Here is a 16,528-nt window from a genome sequence, read left to right as displayed (position 1 = left end):
TTGTCTGCAGGCTGATGGCGGTGGAGGAGGAGCTGAAACGCGATCATGCAGAGATGCAGGCAGTGATTGAAGCCAAGCAGAAGATCATCGACGCTCAGGTACAAACTTGTCAAAGTGCATCAGCTCTGACAGCAGAGGGGGGAGGTTGTGGGAACAGCAGCAGGAACAGCAGGTTCACTTTGTCCTAGCGGTGGTCCTCTTCTTTGTTTCTCATGGCTCTTCACTGATTTCAGGTCAGTAACGGACGTGAAATAAACCAGTCAGGCAAGTAACTCTGGCCCCGGCCCCGCCCCCTCCCACCACATGCTGGTTTTTAAACCATTTTTAATTTTTATTTATGTTCTAAATAAATTTAAAAAAACTGAATCACTGAGCGCCAGCATGCCAAAGACCTGCTCAAACAGCCAATCACAGAGCAGCTGCTGAGGTTCTCCTCCTTTAAACTTAGTTTAAAATCAATGTGTAGTCACTGCCATAGATCTATGGATCTATAGATATATATATACAGGAGAACGGACACGGCGGCCATCTTACCAGGGACTAACTACGCCCAGCAGCAGCTTCTGCCCACATAGATAATCACTGTCATCACATTAAACAACTGTTTGTGGATTTTCACAATATACAAGACTTACAGTGTGTTAGTAAAGAAAACAACTGTGTAGTGGTTTTATTCTCATTAATGTAGTGTAATTTTTATGTTAGATTGTGGAAAATGTACATAATTATTTACATATTCATTCATATTTATTTTTGACATAATAATAATAGAAAATTGTAAACAATATTTTTATTTATTCAGTCTGGCTTTTATGTAGTGCTTTATGATTTTTCTAATGTTCCGGGTTCTTAATTTTCTATGTTTTTATGCCAGATTTATTTTTTTATATTTGAAAAAAATGTCATTTCTATGCTTTGATTTTATCACTGACTCTTTCCTATTTTGTCATCTTTTTAATTATTTTATTAAATAATTAAAAACCTTTTTAACATTTTTAACTTTTGTCAGTCACATGAGCACATTTCTGTAAAGCACTTGAAGGTGTTATATAAATAAAGTTGGGTTGATTGATAAATCATAATTAGTAATATTGTACATATTGTTACTAATAGAATACTGTCTAATGTTATAATTGGCCTCTCTTAAAATAGCAACTTTTAGTTATTTATTAAGTTATTTAACAGTCGAGCATCATTAACCTCTTATTTGTTTGGTTTAGTTACAGTTGCACAGTGAGTTTCACTGTCTTTGATAGTTTTTCTCAACACTGATTAAATATTATACTTTAATAATGTCCAGAAAATGATTAGACACTTGTAAAACATTCTGTGATCGTAAACCTGTTTATTTACGTGGACAGAAGCTGGATGACATGTAGAGTTAGTCCTGGGTAGATGCCCCCCCACCCCCCCTGTGTATCTATGGTCAGACCAGGTTTAACTAGTCTGTAGCACCCCCTGCTGGACGGCAGCTGCATGTGTGTTGACCTGAGACGCTCTGAGTTATTATTTTATTTTGTTAAAGTTTCTGTTTTTTGGCTGCTTTTCCCCACTCCCTGTCCCCCTGTTCACTCTTTCAAAATAAAATGCAGGCTTTTACATTTGAGACAACACAGAGGATCACTGAGGAGTTTCTTTACTTTTTATTCTCTCCGTTTGTTTTCGGCTGCTGCCCTCCAACGTCCTGTCGATGTTTGTTTTAATTTCTCGCTGCCGTCACCTTTTTACCCACGTGTTTGTCACTGCTCCATCCTTTCAACGCACACACGTAGAGTAGACTACGTCACTTCCTTCATTCCAAATCTGTGATATTTGAATATAAAAAACCATATGACGTTTGTTCAATATCATTTTTTTTTTTAAAAAGTAAAAAATTAAAAACCACTTTAAGACGAGTGCTTTGCTGCAGGGTAACAACCCTCGGCATTAACAAAATATATCAAGACACAATACACAACATTGACTATCAAAGACCAAACCGAAAATAAAATAAAAACCAAAATAAGTCAGAATTCACTCAAAACATACATTTCCAACAATTTGGGAAATATTGGCAGCAGGTTTAGAATGCACAAACTAATTATTTTTAAATATTATTTTAACTCATTAACAAAAAATTTAAATATCTGCAATAATGAATAATAAAAAAGCCAAAATTAAAATAGGGTTGTACAAAAAAATTCATTTTTACCTGATATAACCAAACCAAAGTGATGGAAAATCAAAATCCTCCATTGCTTATACTGTCTTTGTCGCCATGGTGACAGTCAACCCGATCTGTATAACTGAACCCAAACTGCCGTACAATAGGCCGACCGGATAAAGACGTGTTTCGTGCATATGTTGAAAGGATCGGGCAACTTTGGACAATACATTTTGATGTTTTGTGAACTAATGTTTTGGATTAACTTGGTGTAATTTAAACCCGACAGGCTTCATAAATGTTGAGTCATGATTCTCTAATGCTGACGTCCCGCCCCCTTCTCTGTCTCTGTCCAATCAGGAGAAGCGGATCGGCTCCCTGGATGCAGCAAACTCTCGCCTGATGTTGGCGCTGGCGCAGGTGAAGGAGCGCTACAGCCTCCGCAACGGCCTGTCACCTAGCAACCCCACCAAGCTGTCCATCACTGAGAACGGCGAGTTCAAGAACAGCAGCTGCTGATTGGCTGGACCTGGACTTACTTTGTAAAGATAGAGTTTACAGTGTAGAGTGTAAATAGTGACGTCTGAGAGCAAACAAAGTGAACGTGCTGCGTTACAGAAGCACAGTAAGAGACGGAAAAACCAAAAAATGGAATTCAAACTGTTTTCTAAAGACTTTTTATAGTTTTAATTTGAAGCGTTTGGATCTTGTTGTTTTTATTCTGAAAGGTTTTTTTTCCTGCTCTTTAACCTGATAAGTTGTTTCAGGTTTTTAATTTATTCCTCCTTTTAGATCTACTGAACTGACTGTTGGAGGATCACACACGTCCGTCACATGTTGGAAATAAAATTTGCCTGAAAATAATGTCTGTGGTTTCAATGGAAATGCATTCAACACGAAGAGAAAAACCATTAAACTGCTTTTCTAACGCAACAAACTTTCAGTCAGAACTGAATGGATTTAGTTGAAAACATGTTTTTGTTTCATTTGCTTTTTCATTTTTTAAACAATATTACAAACAATACATGTTCAAACAAAGAGAATAATGTCAACAAAAAATCTTTAAATACCTTGTTTAAAAAAAATCTAATAATTGTTTCTCTGCTTTACCTCAGAAAAATGGTTTTTAAGTTTGATAAGAGATTAAAATTAAAAGTAATCTTTTTGTAGAAAAACATTATAAAACAATGGATTATTAAAATATCCCCCTCAATGGTAAAGATGCACGAGCTTGTAATAAACAGGCTTTGTTTTACTTTATAGTAACAATGTGAATGGGTTTCTTTCTTTTTTAAAAAATCATTTAAAACTTTTGGAACTGATATTTAGTTTAAAATTAGAGATTTTTTTAAATACAAAACTAATCTCCTTAAAGAAAATGTTTTCAAATACGACTTTAAATCATTAAAGCTAAGCACCACTTTTAGATACTTATCACAGAGGTAGCTTTTTTTTTTGGTTAAGGCTTGGGTGTGTTTTTCACAAAAAGAAAAATTATTAAAATAAAAATTGACGAACACCTAAAATCAGAGGTAAGGCATTTTTTTTTTGATTTGTTTTGTTTTAGATAATGCTATCAGAACACCCTAAAAACTAGTGCAAATATGATGTGCACACACATGAAAAATGAGAAAAAAGTGACGAACGCCCCAAATCAGAGGTAAGGATATATTAGGGCATAAAAGTTGAAAAACTTTTTTCTTTTTTTATTTCTGAGATAATGCTTTCAGAACACTCTAAAAACTATTGTAAATATGATGTGCACTAGTTTTTTAAGTTTTCATAAAAGTTGAAAAAGTTTGCAGTTAGATTTTTTATCACATTTTTAAATTCTTATCACATTTTTACTTTTTTCTCATAATTAATATTATAATTATATCTTGTTTTTAATAAATGAAGCTGGTGATTAACTAGAGCTGAAGTTAGTGTAGCGGTCATGTCCTAAAGATCTCATGTTCATACATTCCAGTTCTCTTATAAGTGATGCTGATACAAATTACATTTAATGAATTATAAAAAAATAGAAAATGTTTTTTCTTTGCAAATGTATTAATAAAGAGCTGTACCACGGTTCTAAAATATGTGATTGCAAATTGTACATTATTTTCTATGAGATTTGAAAAAAGTCTATTTTCGTTTTCAAAAAAAGGTTGCATTTTTTTTTTTTTTTTTAGTATTTTGTCACAATGGGGGGCCCTGGGAGTTTTTCATTTGTCTAAGGGAAGTACAGTAGAAAAGGTTTGTAACCACTGCCTTCATTGATAAGTGTAGATTCTGCTATTGTTGAAAAGGATGTGTTGTAAAGACATGTTGGAGATGTGCGCTCATTTTTAAATAATTCTACATTTTAAAGCAACCCTTATCTGCACTGAAATGAAATATTTTAGAACAATCTACTGACATACAATGCTTTACAGAACAGCATGCTATTGTAGACTTAACATGTGTAAAGTTAGAACATTATTTTTATAATAATACATTTTGATCTAAAGTGGGCCGGTCTATATTCATCCCAGTTTAAGTGTTCATATCTTATTTGCACTAGTTTTTAGGGTGTTCTAATAGCATTATCTAAATCAAAACAAAAATTCCAAACTTTTTTGCCTTACTAAGCCTTACCTCTGATTTGGGGTGTTTATTACTTCATTGTCAACTTTTTTCTCTTTTTTCACATCTTACTGCATTTTCATCCCAGTTTAAGTGTGCACATCATATTTGCACTAATTTTACGGTCTTCTGATAGCATTATCTCAGAAAAAAAAATCTAAAGTTTTTTAACTTTTATGCCTTACCTCTGATATTAGGTGTTGGTCACTTTTTTCTCATTTTTCATGCCTTACTACATTTTCATCCCAGTTTAAGTGTGCACATAATATTTGCAATAGTTTTTAGGGTGTCCTGATAGCGTTATCTCAGAAATTAAAAAAATAAGTTTTTCAACTTTTATGCCTTACTATAGCCTTACCTCTGATATTAGGTGTTTGTCACTTTTTTCTCATTTTTCATGCCTTACTGCATTTTCATCCCAGTTTAAGTGTTAATATCTTTTTTGCACTAGTTTTAGGGTGTTCTGATAGCTTTATCTCAGAAAAAAAAAATCTAAAATTTTTCAACTTTTATGCCTTACTATAGCCTTACCTCTGATATTATGTGTTTGTCACTTTTTTCTCATTTTTCATGCCTTACTGCATTTTCATCCCAGTTTAAGTGTGCACATAATATTTGCAATAGTTTTTAGGGTGTCCTGATAGTATTATCTCAGAAATTTAAAAAAAAAAAAATTTCAACTTTTATGCCTTACTATAGCCTTACCTCTGATATTAGGTGTTTGTCACTTTTTCCTCATTTTTCATGCCTTACTGCATTTTCATCTCGGGTTAAGTGTTAATATCTTTTTTGCACTAGTTTTAGGGTGTTCTGATAGCTTTATCTCAGAAAAAAAAAATCTAAAATTTTTCAACTTTTATGCCTTACTATAGCCTTTCCTCTGATATTAGGTGTTTGTCACTTTTTTCTCATTTTTCATGCCTTACTGCATTTTCATCCCAGTTTAAGTGTTAATATCTTTTTTGCACTAGTTTTAGGGTGTTCTGATAGCTTTATCTCAGAAAAAATAATCTAAAATTTTTCAACTTTTATTACTTACTATAGCCTTTCCTCTGATATTAGGTGTTTGTCACTTTTTTCTCATTTTTCATGCCTTACTGAATTTTCATCCCAGTTTAAGTGTGCACATAATATTTGCAATAGTTTTTAGGGTGTCCTGATAGCATTATCTCAGAAATTTTAAAAAAATTTTTTTCAACTTTTATGCCTTACTATAGCCTTACCTCTGATTTGGGGTGTTAGTAACTTTGTCTCATTTTTTTGCCTTACTGCATTTTCATCCCAGTTTAAGTGTGAATATCTTTTTTGCACTAGTTTTAGGGTGTTCTGATAGCATTATCTCAGAAATTAAAAAAAAATTTTTTTCAACTTTTATGCCTTACCTCTGATATTAGGTGTTTGTCACTTTTTTCTCATTTTTCATGCCTTACTGCATTTTCATCCCAGTTTAAGTGTTAATATCTTTTTTGCACTAGTTTTAGGGTGTTCTGATAGCGTTATCTCAGAAAAAAAAATCTAAAATTTTTCAACTTTTATGCCTTACTTTAGCCTTACCTCTGATATTAGGTGTTTGTCACTTTTTTCTCATTTTTCATGCCTTACTGCATTTTCATCCCAGTTTAAGTGTGCACATAATATTTGCAATAGTTTTTAGGGTGTCCTGATAGCATTATCTCAGAAATTTAAAAAAAAAATGTTCAACTTTTATGCCTTACTATAGCCTTACCTCTGATTTGGGGTGTTAGTAACTTTGTCTCATTTTTTTGCCTTACTGCATTTTCATCCCAGTTTAAGTGTGAATATCTTTTTTGCACTAGTTTTAGGGTGTTCTGATAGCATTATCTCAGAAATTAAAAAAAAAAATTTTTCAACTTTTATGCCTTACCTCTGATATTAGGTGTTTGTCACTTTTTTCTCATTTTTCATGCCTTACTGCATTTTCATCCCAGTTTAAGTGTTAATATCTTTTTTGCACTAGTTTTAGGGTGTTCTGATAGCGTTATCTCAGAAAAAAAAAAATAAAGTTTTTCAACTTTTATGCCTTACTATAGCCTTTCCTCTGATATTAGGTTTTTGTCACTTTTTTCTCATTTTTCATGCCTTACTGCATTTTCATCCCAGTTTAAGTGTGACTAAATTTTTTTGCAGTAGTTTTAGGATGTTATGATAGCTTTATCTCAGAAAAAAAAAATCTAAAATTTTTCAACTTTTATGCCTTACTATAGCCTTACCTCTGATATTAGGTGTTTTTCACTTTTTTCTCATTTTTCATGCCTTACTGCATTTTCATCCCAGTTTAAGTGTGCACATAATATTTGCAATAGTTTTTAGGGTGTCCTGATAGCATTATCTCAGAAATTTAAAAAAATTTTTTTCAACTTTTATGCCTTACTATAGCCTTACCTCTGATATTAGGTGTTTGTCACTTTTTTCTCATTTTTCATGCCTTACTGCATTTTCATCCCAGTTTAAGTGTGCACATAATATTTGCAATAGTTTTTAGGGTGTCCTGATAGCGTTATCTCAGAAATTAAAAAAATAAGTTTTTCAACTTTTATGCCTTACTATAGCCTTACCTCTGATATTAGGTGTTTGTCACTTTTTTCTCATTTTTCATGCCTTACTGCATTTTCATCCCAGTTTAAGTGTGCACATAATATTTGCAATAGTTTTTAGGGTGTCCTGATAGCATTATCTCAGAAATTAAAAAAATCAGTTTTTCAACTTTTATGCCTATTTGGGGTGTTAGTAACTTTTTCTCATTTTTTTTGCCTTACTGCATTTTCATCCCAGTTTAAGTGTGACTAAATTTTTTGCAGTAGTTTTAGGGTGTTCTGATAGCTTTATCTCAGAAAAAAAAAATCTAAAATTTTTCAACTTTTATGCCTTACAATATAGCCTTACCTCTGATATCAGGTGTTTTTCACTTTTTTCTCATTTTTCATGCCTTACTGCATTTTCATCCCAGTTTAAGTGTTAATATCTTTTTTGCACTAGTTTTAGGGTGTTCTGATAGCGTTATCTCAGAAAAAAAAATGTAAAGTTTTTCAACTTTTATGCCTTACTATAGCCTTACCTCTGATATTAGGTGTTTGTCACTTTATTCTCATTTTTCATGCCTTACTGCATTTTCATCCCAGTTTAAGTGTTAATATCTTTTTTGCACTAGTTTTAGGGTGTTCTGATAGCTTTATCTCAGAAAAAAAAAATCTAAAATTTTTCAACTTTTATGCCTTACTATAGCCTTTCCTCTGATATTAGGTGTTTGTCACTTTTTTCTCATTTTTCATGCCTTACTGAATTTTCATCCCAGTTGAAGTGTGCACATAATATTTGCAATAGTTTTTAGGGTGTCCTGATAGCATTCTCTCAGAAATTTAAAAAAAAAATTTTTCAACTTTTATGCCTTACTATAGCCTTACCTCTGATATTAGGTGTTTGTCACTTTTTTCTCATTTTTCATGCCTTACTGCATTTTCATCCCAGTTTAAGTGTGACTAAATTTTTTGCAGTAGTTTTAGGGTGTTCTGATAGCTTTATCTCAGAAAAAAAAAAATCTAAAATTTTTCAACTTTTATGCCTTACTATAGCCTTACCTCTGATATTAGGTGTTTTTCACTTTTTTCTCATTTTTCATGCCTTACTGCATTTTCATCCCAGTTTAAGTGTGCACATAATATTTGCAATAGTTTTTAGGGTGTCCTGATAGCATTATCTCAGAAATTTAAAAAAAAATTTTTTCAACTGTTATGCCTTACTATAGCCTTACCTCTGATATTAGGTGTTTGTCACTTTTTTCTCATTTTTCATGCCTTACTGCATTTTCATACCAGTTTAAGTGTGCACATAATATTTGCAATAGTTTTTAGGGTGTCCTGATAGCATTATCTCAGAAATTTAAAAAAAAAAAATTTTCAACTTTTATGCCTTACTATAGCCTTACCTCTGATATTAGGTGTTTGTCACTTTTTCCTCATTTTTCATGCCTTACTGCATTTTCATCCCAGTTTAAGTGTTAATATCTTTTTTGCACTAGTTTTAGGGTGTTCTGATAGCTTTATCTCAGAAAAAAAAAATCTAAAATTTTTCAACTTTTATGCCTTACTTTAGCCTTACCTCTGATATTAGGTGTTTGTCACTTTTTTCTCATTTTTCATGCCTTACTGCATTTTCATCCCAGTTTAAGTGTGAATATCTTTTTTGGACTAGTTTTAGGGTGTTCTGATAGCATTATCTCAGAAATTAAAAAAAAATTTTTTTCAACTTTTATGCCTTACTATAGCCTTACCTCTGATATTAGGTGTTTGTCACTTTTTTCTCATTTTTCATGCCTTACTGCATTTTCATCCCAGTTTAAGTGTGCACATAATATTTGCAATAGTTTTTAGGGTGTCCTGATAGCATTATCTCAGAAATTTAAAAAAAAAAATTTTCAACTTTTATGCCTTACTATAGCCTTACCTCTGATATTAGGTGTTTGTCACTTTTTTCCTCATTTTTCATGCCTTACTGCATTTTCATCCCAGTTTAAGTGTGACTAAATTTTTTGCAGTAGTTTAGGATGTTATGATAGCTTTATCTCAGAAAAAAAAAATCTAAAATTTTTCAACTTTATGCCTTACTATAGCCTTACCTCTGATATTAGGTGTTTGTCACTTTTTCCTCATTTTTCATGCCTTACTGCATTTTCATCCCAGTTTAAGTGTTAATATCTTTTTTGCACTAGTTTTAGGGTGTTCTGATAGCTTTATCTCAGAAAAAAAAAATCTAAAATTTTTCAACTTTTATGCCTTACTATAGCCTTACCTCTGATATTAGGTGTTTTTCACTTTTTTCTCATTTTTCATGCCTTGCTGCATTTTCATCCCAGTTTAAGTGTGCACATAATATTTGCAATAGTTTTTAGGGTGTCCTGATAGCATTATCTCAGAAATTTAAAAAAAAAATTTTTCAACTTTTATGCCTTACTATAGCCTTACCTCTGATATTAGGTGTTAGGGTTAGGTTTAGGGTTAGGGTTAGGGTCTCATTTTTCATGCCTTACTGCATTTTCATCCCAGTTTAAGTGTGCACATAATATTTGCAATAGTTTTTAGGGTGTCCTGATAGCATTATCTCAGAAATTTAAAAAAAAAAAATTTCAACTTTTATGCCTTACTATAGCCTTACCTCTGATATTAGGTGTTTGTCACTTTTTCCTCATTTTTCATGCCTTACTGCATTTTCATCCCAGTTTAAGTGTGACTAAATTTTTTGCAGTAGTTTTAGGATGTTATGATAGCTTTATCTCAGAAAAAAAAATCTAAAATTTTTCAACTTTTATGCCTTACTATAGCCTTACCTCTGATATTAGGTGTTTTTCACTTTTTTCTCATTTTTCATGCCTTACTGCATTTTCATCCCAGTTTAAGTGTGCACATAATATTTGCAATAGTTTTTAGGGTGTCCTGATAGCATTATCTCAGAAATTTAAAAAAAAATATTTTCAACTTTTATGCCTTACTATAGCCTTACCTCTGATATTAGGTGTTTGTCACTTTTTCCTCATTTTTCATGCCTTACTGCATTTTCATCCCAGTTTAAGTGTTAATATCTTTTTTGCACTAGTTTTAGGGTGTTCTGATAGCTTTATCTCAGAAAAAAAAATCTAAAATTTTTCAACTTTTATGCCTTACTATAGCCTTACCTCTGATATTAGGTGTTTTTCACTTTTTTCTCATTTTTCATGCCTTGCTGCATTTTCATCCCAGTTTAAGTGTGCACATAATATTTGCAATAGTTTTTAGGGTGTCCTGATAGCATTATCTCAGAAATTTAAAAAAAAAATTTTTCAACTTTTATGCCTTACTATAGCCTTACCTCTGATATTAGGTGTTAGGGTTAGGGTTAGGGTCTCATTTTTCATGCCTTACTGCATTTTCATCCCAGTTTAAGTGTCCATGTTACGACCCCCTCTAGGATGTCATGCCAAGGTTTGAGGGGCCGCAACATAAACAAGACGCCACACAGAAAACAACGATTATCAAAAGTATTTATTGACAAAATTATAAAAGTAACAAACAGAACAAACTAAAAGGGACTGGAGACCCTGGCCAAACTGAACAAAAGTAGGGAGGACACTAGGCCAACCCTATACAGGGCCGTCGTCCCAGCGTCCACCCTCTTAACTACAAAAACATACAAAAGACTAAAACTACCGGAACACGAAAACAAAACTACCAGAAATATCCAATCCAAACTAAAATAACAAACTTACAAACATCTCCAGTAAGGAGCAGCAGAACTCTCCCCACATTGCTGCTGGTCAGTTGTTGTGCCTCCTGCTTTCTGGTCCTCTCAGCCCTTTATATGGCTCCTCCTCCCTCTCCTACCTGATTACTGATGTGAGCCAGGTGTGTTAGGAGAGGAGAGGAAGGGCAGGCTGAGAGGCCAGGAGGCACCAGCCGTAACAGTGCACATAATATTTGCAATAGTTTTGGGTGTTCTGATAGCTTCATCTCAGAAAAAAAAAATCTAAATTTTTTCACTTTTATGCCTTACTATAGCCATACCTCTGATATTAGGTGTTTGTCACTTTTTTCATGCCTTACTGAATTTTCATCCCAGTTTAAGTGTGCACATAATATTTGCAATAGTTTTTTAGGGTGTCCTGATAGCATTATCTCAGAAATTAAAAAAATAAGTTTTTCAACTTTTATGCCTTACTAAAGCCTTACCTCTGATATTAGGTGTTTGTCACTTTTTCTCATATTTCATGCCTTACTGCATTTTCATCCCAGTTTAAGTGTTAATATCTTTTTTGCACTAGTTTTAGGGTGTTCTGATAGCTTTATCTCAGAAAAAAAAAATCTAAAATTTTTCAACTTTTATGCCTTACTATAGCCTTACCTCTGATATTAGGTGTTTGTCACTTTTTTCTCATTTTCATGCCTTACTGAATTTTCATCCCAGTTTAAGTGTGCACATAATATTTGCAATAGTTTTAAGGGTGTCCTGATAGCATTATCTCAGAAATTAAAAAAATAAGTTTTTCAACTTTTATGCCTTACCTCTGATATTAGGTGTTTGTCACTTTTTTCTCATTTTTCATGCCTTACTGCATTTTCATCCCAGTTTAAGTGTGCACATAATATTTGCAATAGTTTTTAGGGTGTCCTGATAGCATTATCTCAGAAATTTTAAAAAAAAAATTTTCAACTTTTATGCCTTACTATAGCCTTACCTCTGATATTAGGTGTTTGTCACTTTTTCCTCATTTTTCATGCCTTACTGCATTTTCATCCCAGTTTAAGTGTTAATATCTTTTTTGCACTAGTTTTAGGGTGTTCTGATAGCTTTATCTCAGAAAAAAAAAATCTAAAATTTTTCAACTTTTATGCCTTACTTTAGCCTTACCTCTGATATTAGGTGTTTGTCACTTTTTTCTCATTTTTCATGCCTTACTGCATTTTCATCCCAGTTTAAGTGTGAATATCTTTTTTGGACTAGTTTTAGGGTGTTCTGATAGCATTATCTCAGAAATTAAAAAAAAATTTTTTTCAACTTTTATGCCTTACTATAGCCTTACCTCTGATATTAGGTGTTTGTCACTTTTTTCTCATTTTTCATGCCTTACTGCATTTTCATCCCAGTTTAAGTGTGCACATAATATTTGCAATAGTTTTTAGGGTGTCCTGATAGCATTATCTCAGAAATTTAAAAAAAAAAATTTTCAACTTTTATGCCTTACTATAGCCTTACCTCTGATATTAGGTGTTTGTCACTTTTTCCTCATTTTTCATGCCTTACTGCATTTTCATCCCAGTTTAAGTGTGACTAAATTTTTTGCAGTAGTTTTAGGATGTTATGATAGCTTTATCTCAGAAATAAAAAAATCTAAAATTTTTCAACTTTTATGCCTTACTATAGCCTTACCTCTGATATTAGGTGTTTGTCACTTTTTCCTCATTTTTCATGCCTTACTGCATTTTCATCCCAGTTTAAGTGTTAATATCTTTTTTGCACTAGTTTTAGGGTGTTCTGATAGCTTTATCTCAGAAAAAAAAAATCTAAAATTTTTCAACTTTTATGCCTTACTATAGCCTTACCTCTGATATTAGGTGTTTTTCACTTTTTTCTCATTTTTCATGCCTTGCTGCATTTTCATCCCAGTTTAAGTGTGCACATAATATTTGCAATAGTTTTTAGGGTGTCCTGATAGCATTATCTCAGAATTTAAAAAAAAAATTTTCAACTTTTATGCCTTACTATAGCCTTTACCTCTGATATTAGGTGGTAGGGTTTAGGTTTAGGGTTAGGGTTAGGGTCTCATTTTTCATGCCTTACTGCATTTTCATCCCAGTTTAAGTGTGCACATAATATTTGCAATAGTTTTTAGGGTGTCCTGATAGCATTATCTCAGAAATTTAAAAAAAAAAAAATTCAACTTTTATGCCTTACTATAGCCTTACCTCTGATATTAGGTGTTTGTCACTTTTTCCTCATTTTTCATGCCTTACTGCATTTTCATCCCAGTTTAAGTGTGACTAAATTTTTTGCAGTAGTTTTAGGATGTTATGATAGCTTTATCTCAGAAAAAAAAAATCTAAAATTTTTCAACTTTTATGCCTTACTATAGCCTTACCTCTGATATTAGGTGTTTGTCACTTTTTCTCATTTTCATGCCTTACTGCATTTTCATCCCAGTTTAAGTGTGCACATAATATTTGCAATAGTTTTTAGGGTGTCCTGATAGCATTATCTCAGAAATTTAAAAAAAAAATTTTTCAACTTTTATGCCTTACTATAGCCTTACCTCTGATATTAGGTGTTTGTCACTTTTTCCTCATTTTTCATGCCTTACTGCATTTTCATCCAGTTTAAGTGTTTAATATCTTTTTTGCACTAGTTTTAGGGTGTTCTGATAGCTTTATCTCAGAAAAAAAAATCTAAAATTTTTCAACTTTTATGCCTTACTATAGCCTTCCTCTGATATTAGGTGTTTGTTCACTTTTTCTCATTTTTCATGCCTTACTGCATTTTCATCCCAGTTTAAGTGTGCACATAATATTTGCAATAGTTTTTAGGGTGTCCTGATAGCATTATCTCAGAAATTTAAAAAAAAATTTTTTCAACTTTTATGCCTTACTATAGCCTTACCTCTGATATTAGGTGTTAGGGTTAGGGTTAGGGTTAGGGTCTCATTTTTCATGCCTTACTGCATTTTCATCCAGGTTTAAGTGTGCACATAATATTTGCAATAGTTTTTAGGGTGTCCTGATAGCATTATCTCAGAAATTTAAAAAAAAAAATTTTCAACTTTTATGCCTTACTATAGCCTTACCTCTGATATTAGGTGTTTGTCACTTTTTTCCTCATTTTCATTGCCTTACTGCATTTTCATCCCAGTTTAAGTGTGACTAAATTTTTTGCAGTAGTTTTAGGATGTTATGATAGCTTTATCTCAGAAATAAAAAAATCTAAAATTTTTCAACTTTTATGCCTTACTTATAGCCTTACCTCTGATATTAGGTGTTTTTCACTTTTTTCTCATTTTTCATGCCTTACTGCATTTTCATCCCAGTTTAAGTGTGCACATAATATTTGCAATAGTTTTAGGGTGTCCTGATAGCATTATCTCAGAAATGTAAAAAAAAATTTTTTCAACTTTTATGCCTTACTATAGCCTGACCTCTGATATTAGGTGTTTGTCACTTTTTTCCTCATTTTTCATGCCTTACTGCATTTTCATCCCAGTTTAAGTGTCCATGTTACGACCCCCTCTAGGATGTCATGCCAAGGTTTGAGGGGCCGCAACATAAACAAGACGCCACACAGAAAACAACGATTATCAAAAGTATTTATTGACAAAATTATAAAAGTACCAACAGAACAAACTAAAAGGGACTGGAGACCCTGGCCAAACTGAACAAAAGTAGGGAGGACACTAGGCCAACCCTATACAGGGCCGTCGTCCCAGCGTCCACCCTCTTAACTACAAAAACATACAAAAGACTAAAACTACCGGAACACGAAAACAAAACTACCAGAAATATCCAGTCCAAACTAAAATAACAAACTTACAAACATCTCCAGTAAGGAGCAGCAGAACTCTCCCCACATTGCTGCTGGCAGTTGTTGTGCCTCCTGCTTTCTGGTCCTCTCAGCCCTTTATATGGCTCCTCCTCCCTCTCCTACCTGATTACTGATGTGAGCCAGGTGTGTTAGGAGAGGAGAGGAAGGGCAGGCTGAGAGGCCAGGAGGCACCAGCCGTAACAGTGCACATAATATTTGCAATAGTTTTGGGTGTTCTGATAGCTTCATCTCAGAAAAAAAAAATCTAAATTTTTTCAACTTTTATGCCTTACTATAGCCATACCTCTGATATTAGGTGTTTGTCACTTTTTTCATGCCTTACTGAATTTTCATCCCAGTTTAAGTGTGCACATAATATTTGCAATAGTTTTTTAGGGTGTCCTGATAGCATTATCTCAGAAATTAAAAAAATAAGTTTTTCAACTTTTATGCCTTACTAAAGCCTTACCTCTGATATTAGGTGTTTGTCACTTTTTTCATGCCTTACTGAATTTTCATCCCAGTTTAAGTGTTAATATCTTTTTTGCACTAGTTTTAGGGTGTTCTGATAGCTTTATCTCAGAAAAAAAAAATCTAAAATGTTCAACTTTTATGCCTTACTATAGCCTTACCTCTGATATTAGGGGTTTGGTCCTTTTTTCTCATTTTTCATGCCTTACTGAATTTTCATCCCAGTTTAAGTGTGCACATAATATTTGCAATAGTTTTAAGGGTGTCCTGATAGCATTATCTCAGAAATTAAAAAAATAAGTTTTTCAACTTTTATGCCTTACCTCTGATATTAGGTGTTTGTCCACTTTTTTCTCATTTTCATGCCTTACTGCATTTTCATCCATTTTAAGTGTGCACATAATATTTGCAATAGTTTTTAGGGTGTCCTGATCGCATTCTCTCAGAAATTAAAAAAAAAAATTTTTCAACTTTTATGCCTTACTATAGCCTTTACCTCTGATATTAGGTGTTTGTCACTTTTTTCTCATTTTTCATGCTTACTGCATTTTCATCCCAGTTTAGTGTTAATATCTTTTTGCTCTAGTTTTAGGGTGTTCTGATAGCTTCATCTCAGAAAAAAAAATCTAAATTTTTCAACCTTTTATGCCTTACTATAGCCTTACCTCTGATATTAGGGTGTTTGTCACTTTTTTTCTCATTTTTCATGCCTTGACTGCGTTTCATCCAGTTTAAGTGTGACAAATTTTTGCAGTAGTTTTAGGGTGTTCTGATAGCTTATCTCAGAAAAAAAAATCTAAAATTTTTCAACTTTTATGCCTACTAAAAGTTACCTCTGAGTACCTCTGATATGAGTTTTTTCACTTTTTCTCAGTTTTCATGCCTTACTGCATTTTCATCCCAGTTTAAGTGTGCACATAATATTGTTGCAATAGTTTTTAGGGTGTCCTGATAGCATTATCTCAGAAATTAAAAAAAAATTTTTTCAACTGTTATGCCTTACTATAGCCTTACCTCTGATATTAGGTGTTTGTCACTTTTTTCTCATTTTTCATGCCTTACTGCATTTTCATCCCAGTTTAAGTGTGCACATAATATTTGCAATAGTTTTTAGGGTGTCCTGATAGCATTATCTCAGAAATTTAAAAAAAATTTTTTCAACTTTTATGCCTTACTATAGCCTTACCTCTGATATAGGTGTTTGTCACTTTTTCCTCATTTTTCATGCCTTACTGCATTTCATCCCAGTTTTAA

At 32.7% G+C, this 16,528-nt stretch overlaps 1 protein-coding gene across 6 annotated transcripts in view; it reads left to right on the top strand.

Annotated features, from left to right (window-relative positions):
- The window catches only part of rasal2 (RAS protein activator like 2), a 106,920-nt gene extending 103,913 nt beyond the window's left edge, over positions 1-3,007 (top strand). For 5 of the 6 annotated variants that reach the window (XM_028473162.1, XM_028473161.1, XM_028473165.1 and 2 more), the window contains 2 exons: positions 11-98; positions 2,504-3,007. In XM_028473162.1, coding sequence (XP_028328963.1) covers positions 11-98; positions 2,504-2,662 — 247 coding nt within the window. In that variant the 3' untranslated portion in view covers positions 2,663-3,007. Of the gene's footprint in view, positions 1-10; positions 99-233; positions 265-2,503 lie in introns of all 6 variants that reach the window. The other variant, XM_028473163.1, reaches the window with a different exon arrangement.
- The last annotated feature ends 13,521 nt before the right edge of the window (positions 3,008-16,528 follow it).

Source organism: Gouania willdenowi, chromosome 17, assembly GCF_900634775.1.
Source record: "Gouania willdenowi chromosome 17, fGouWil2.1, whole genome shotgun sequence".
NCBI lineage: Eukaryota > Metazoa > Chordata > Actinopteri > Blenniiformes > Gobiesocidae > Gouania > Gouania willdenowi.
This window is presented reverse-complemented; position numbering and strand designations above follow the sequence as displayed.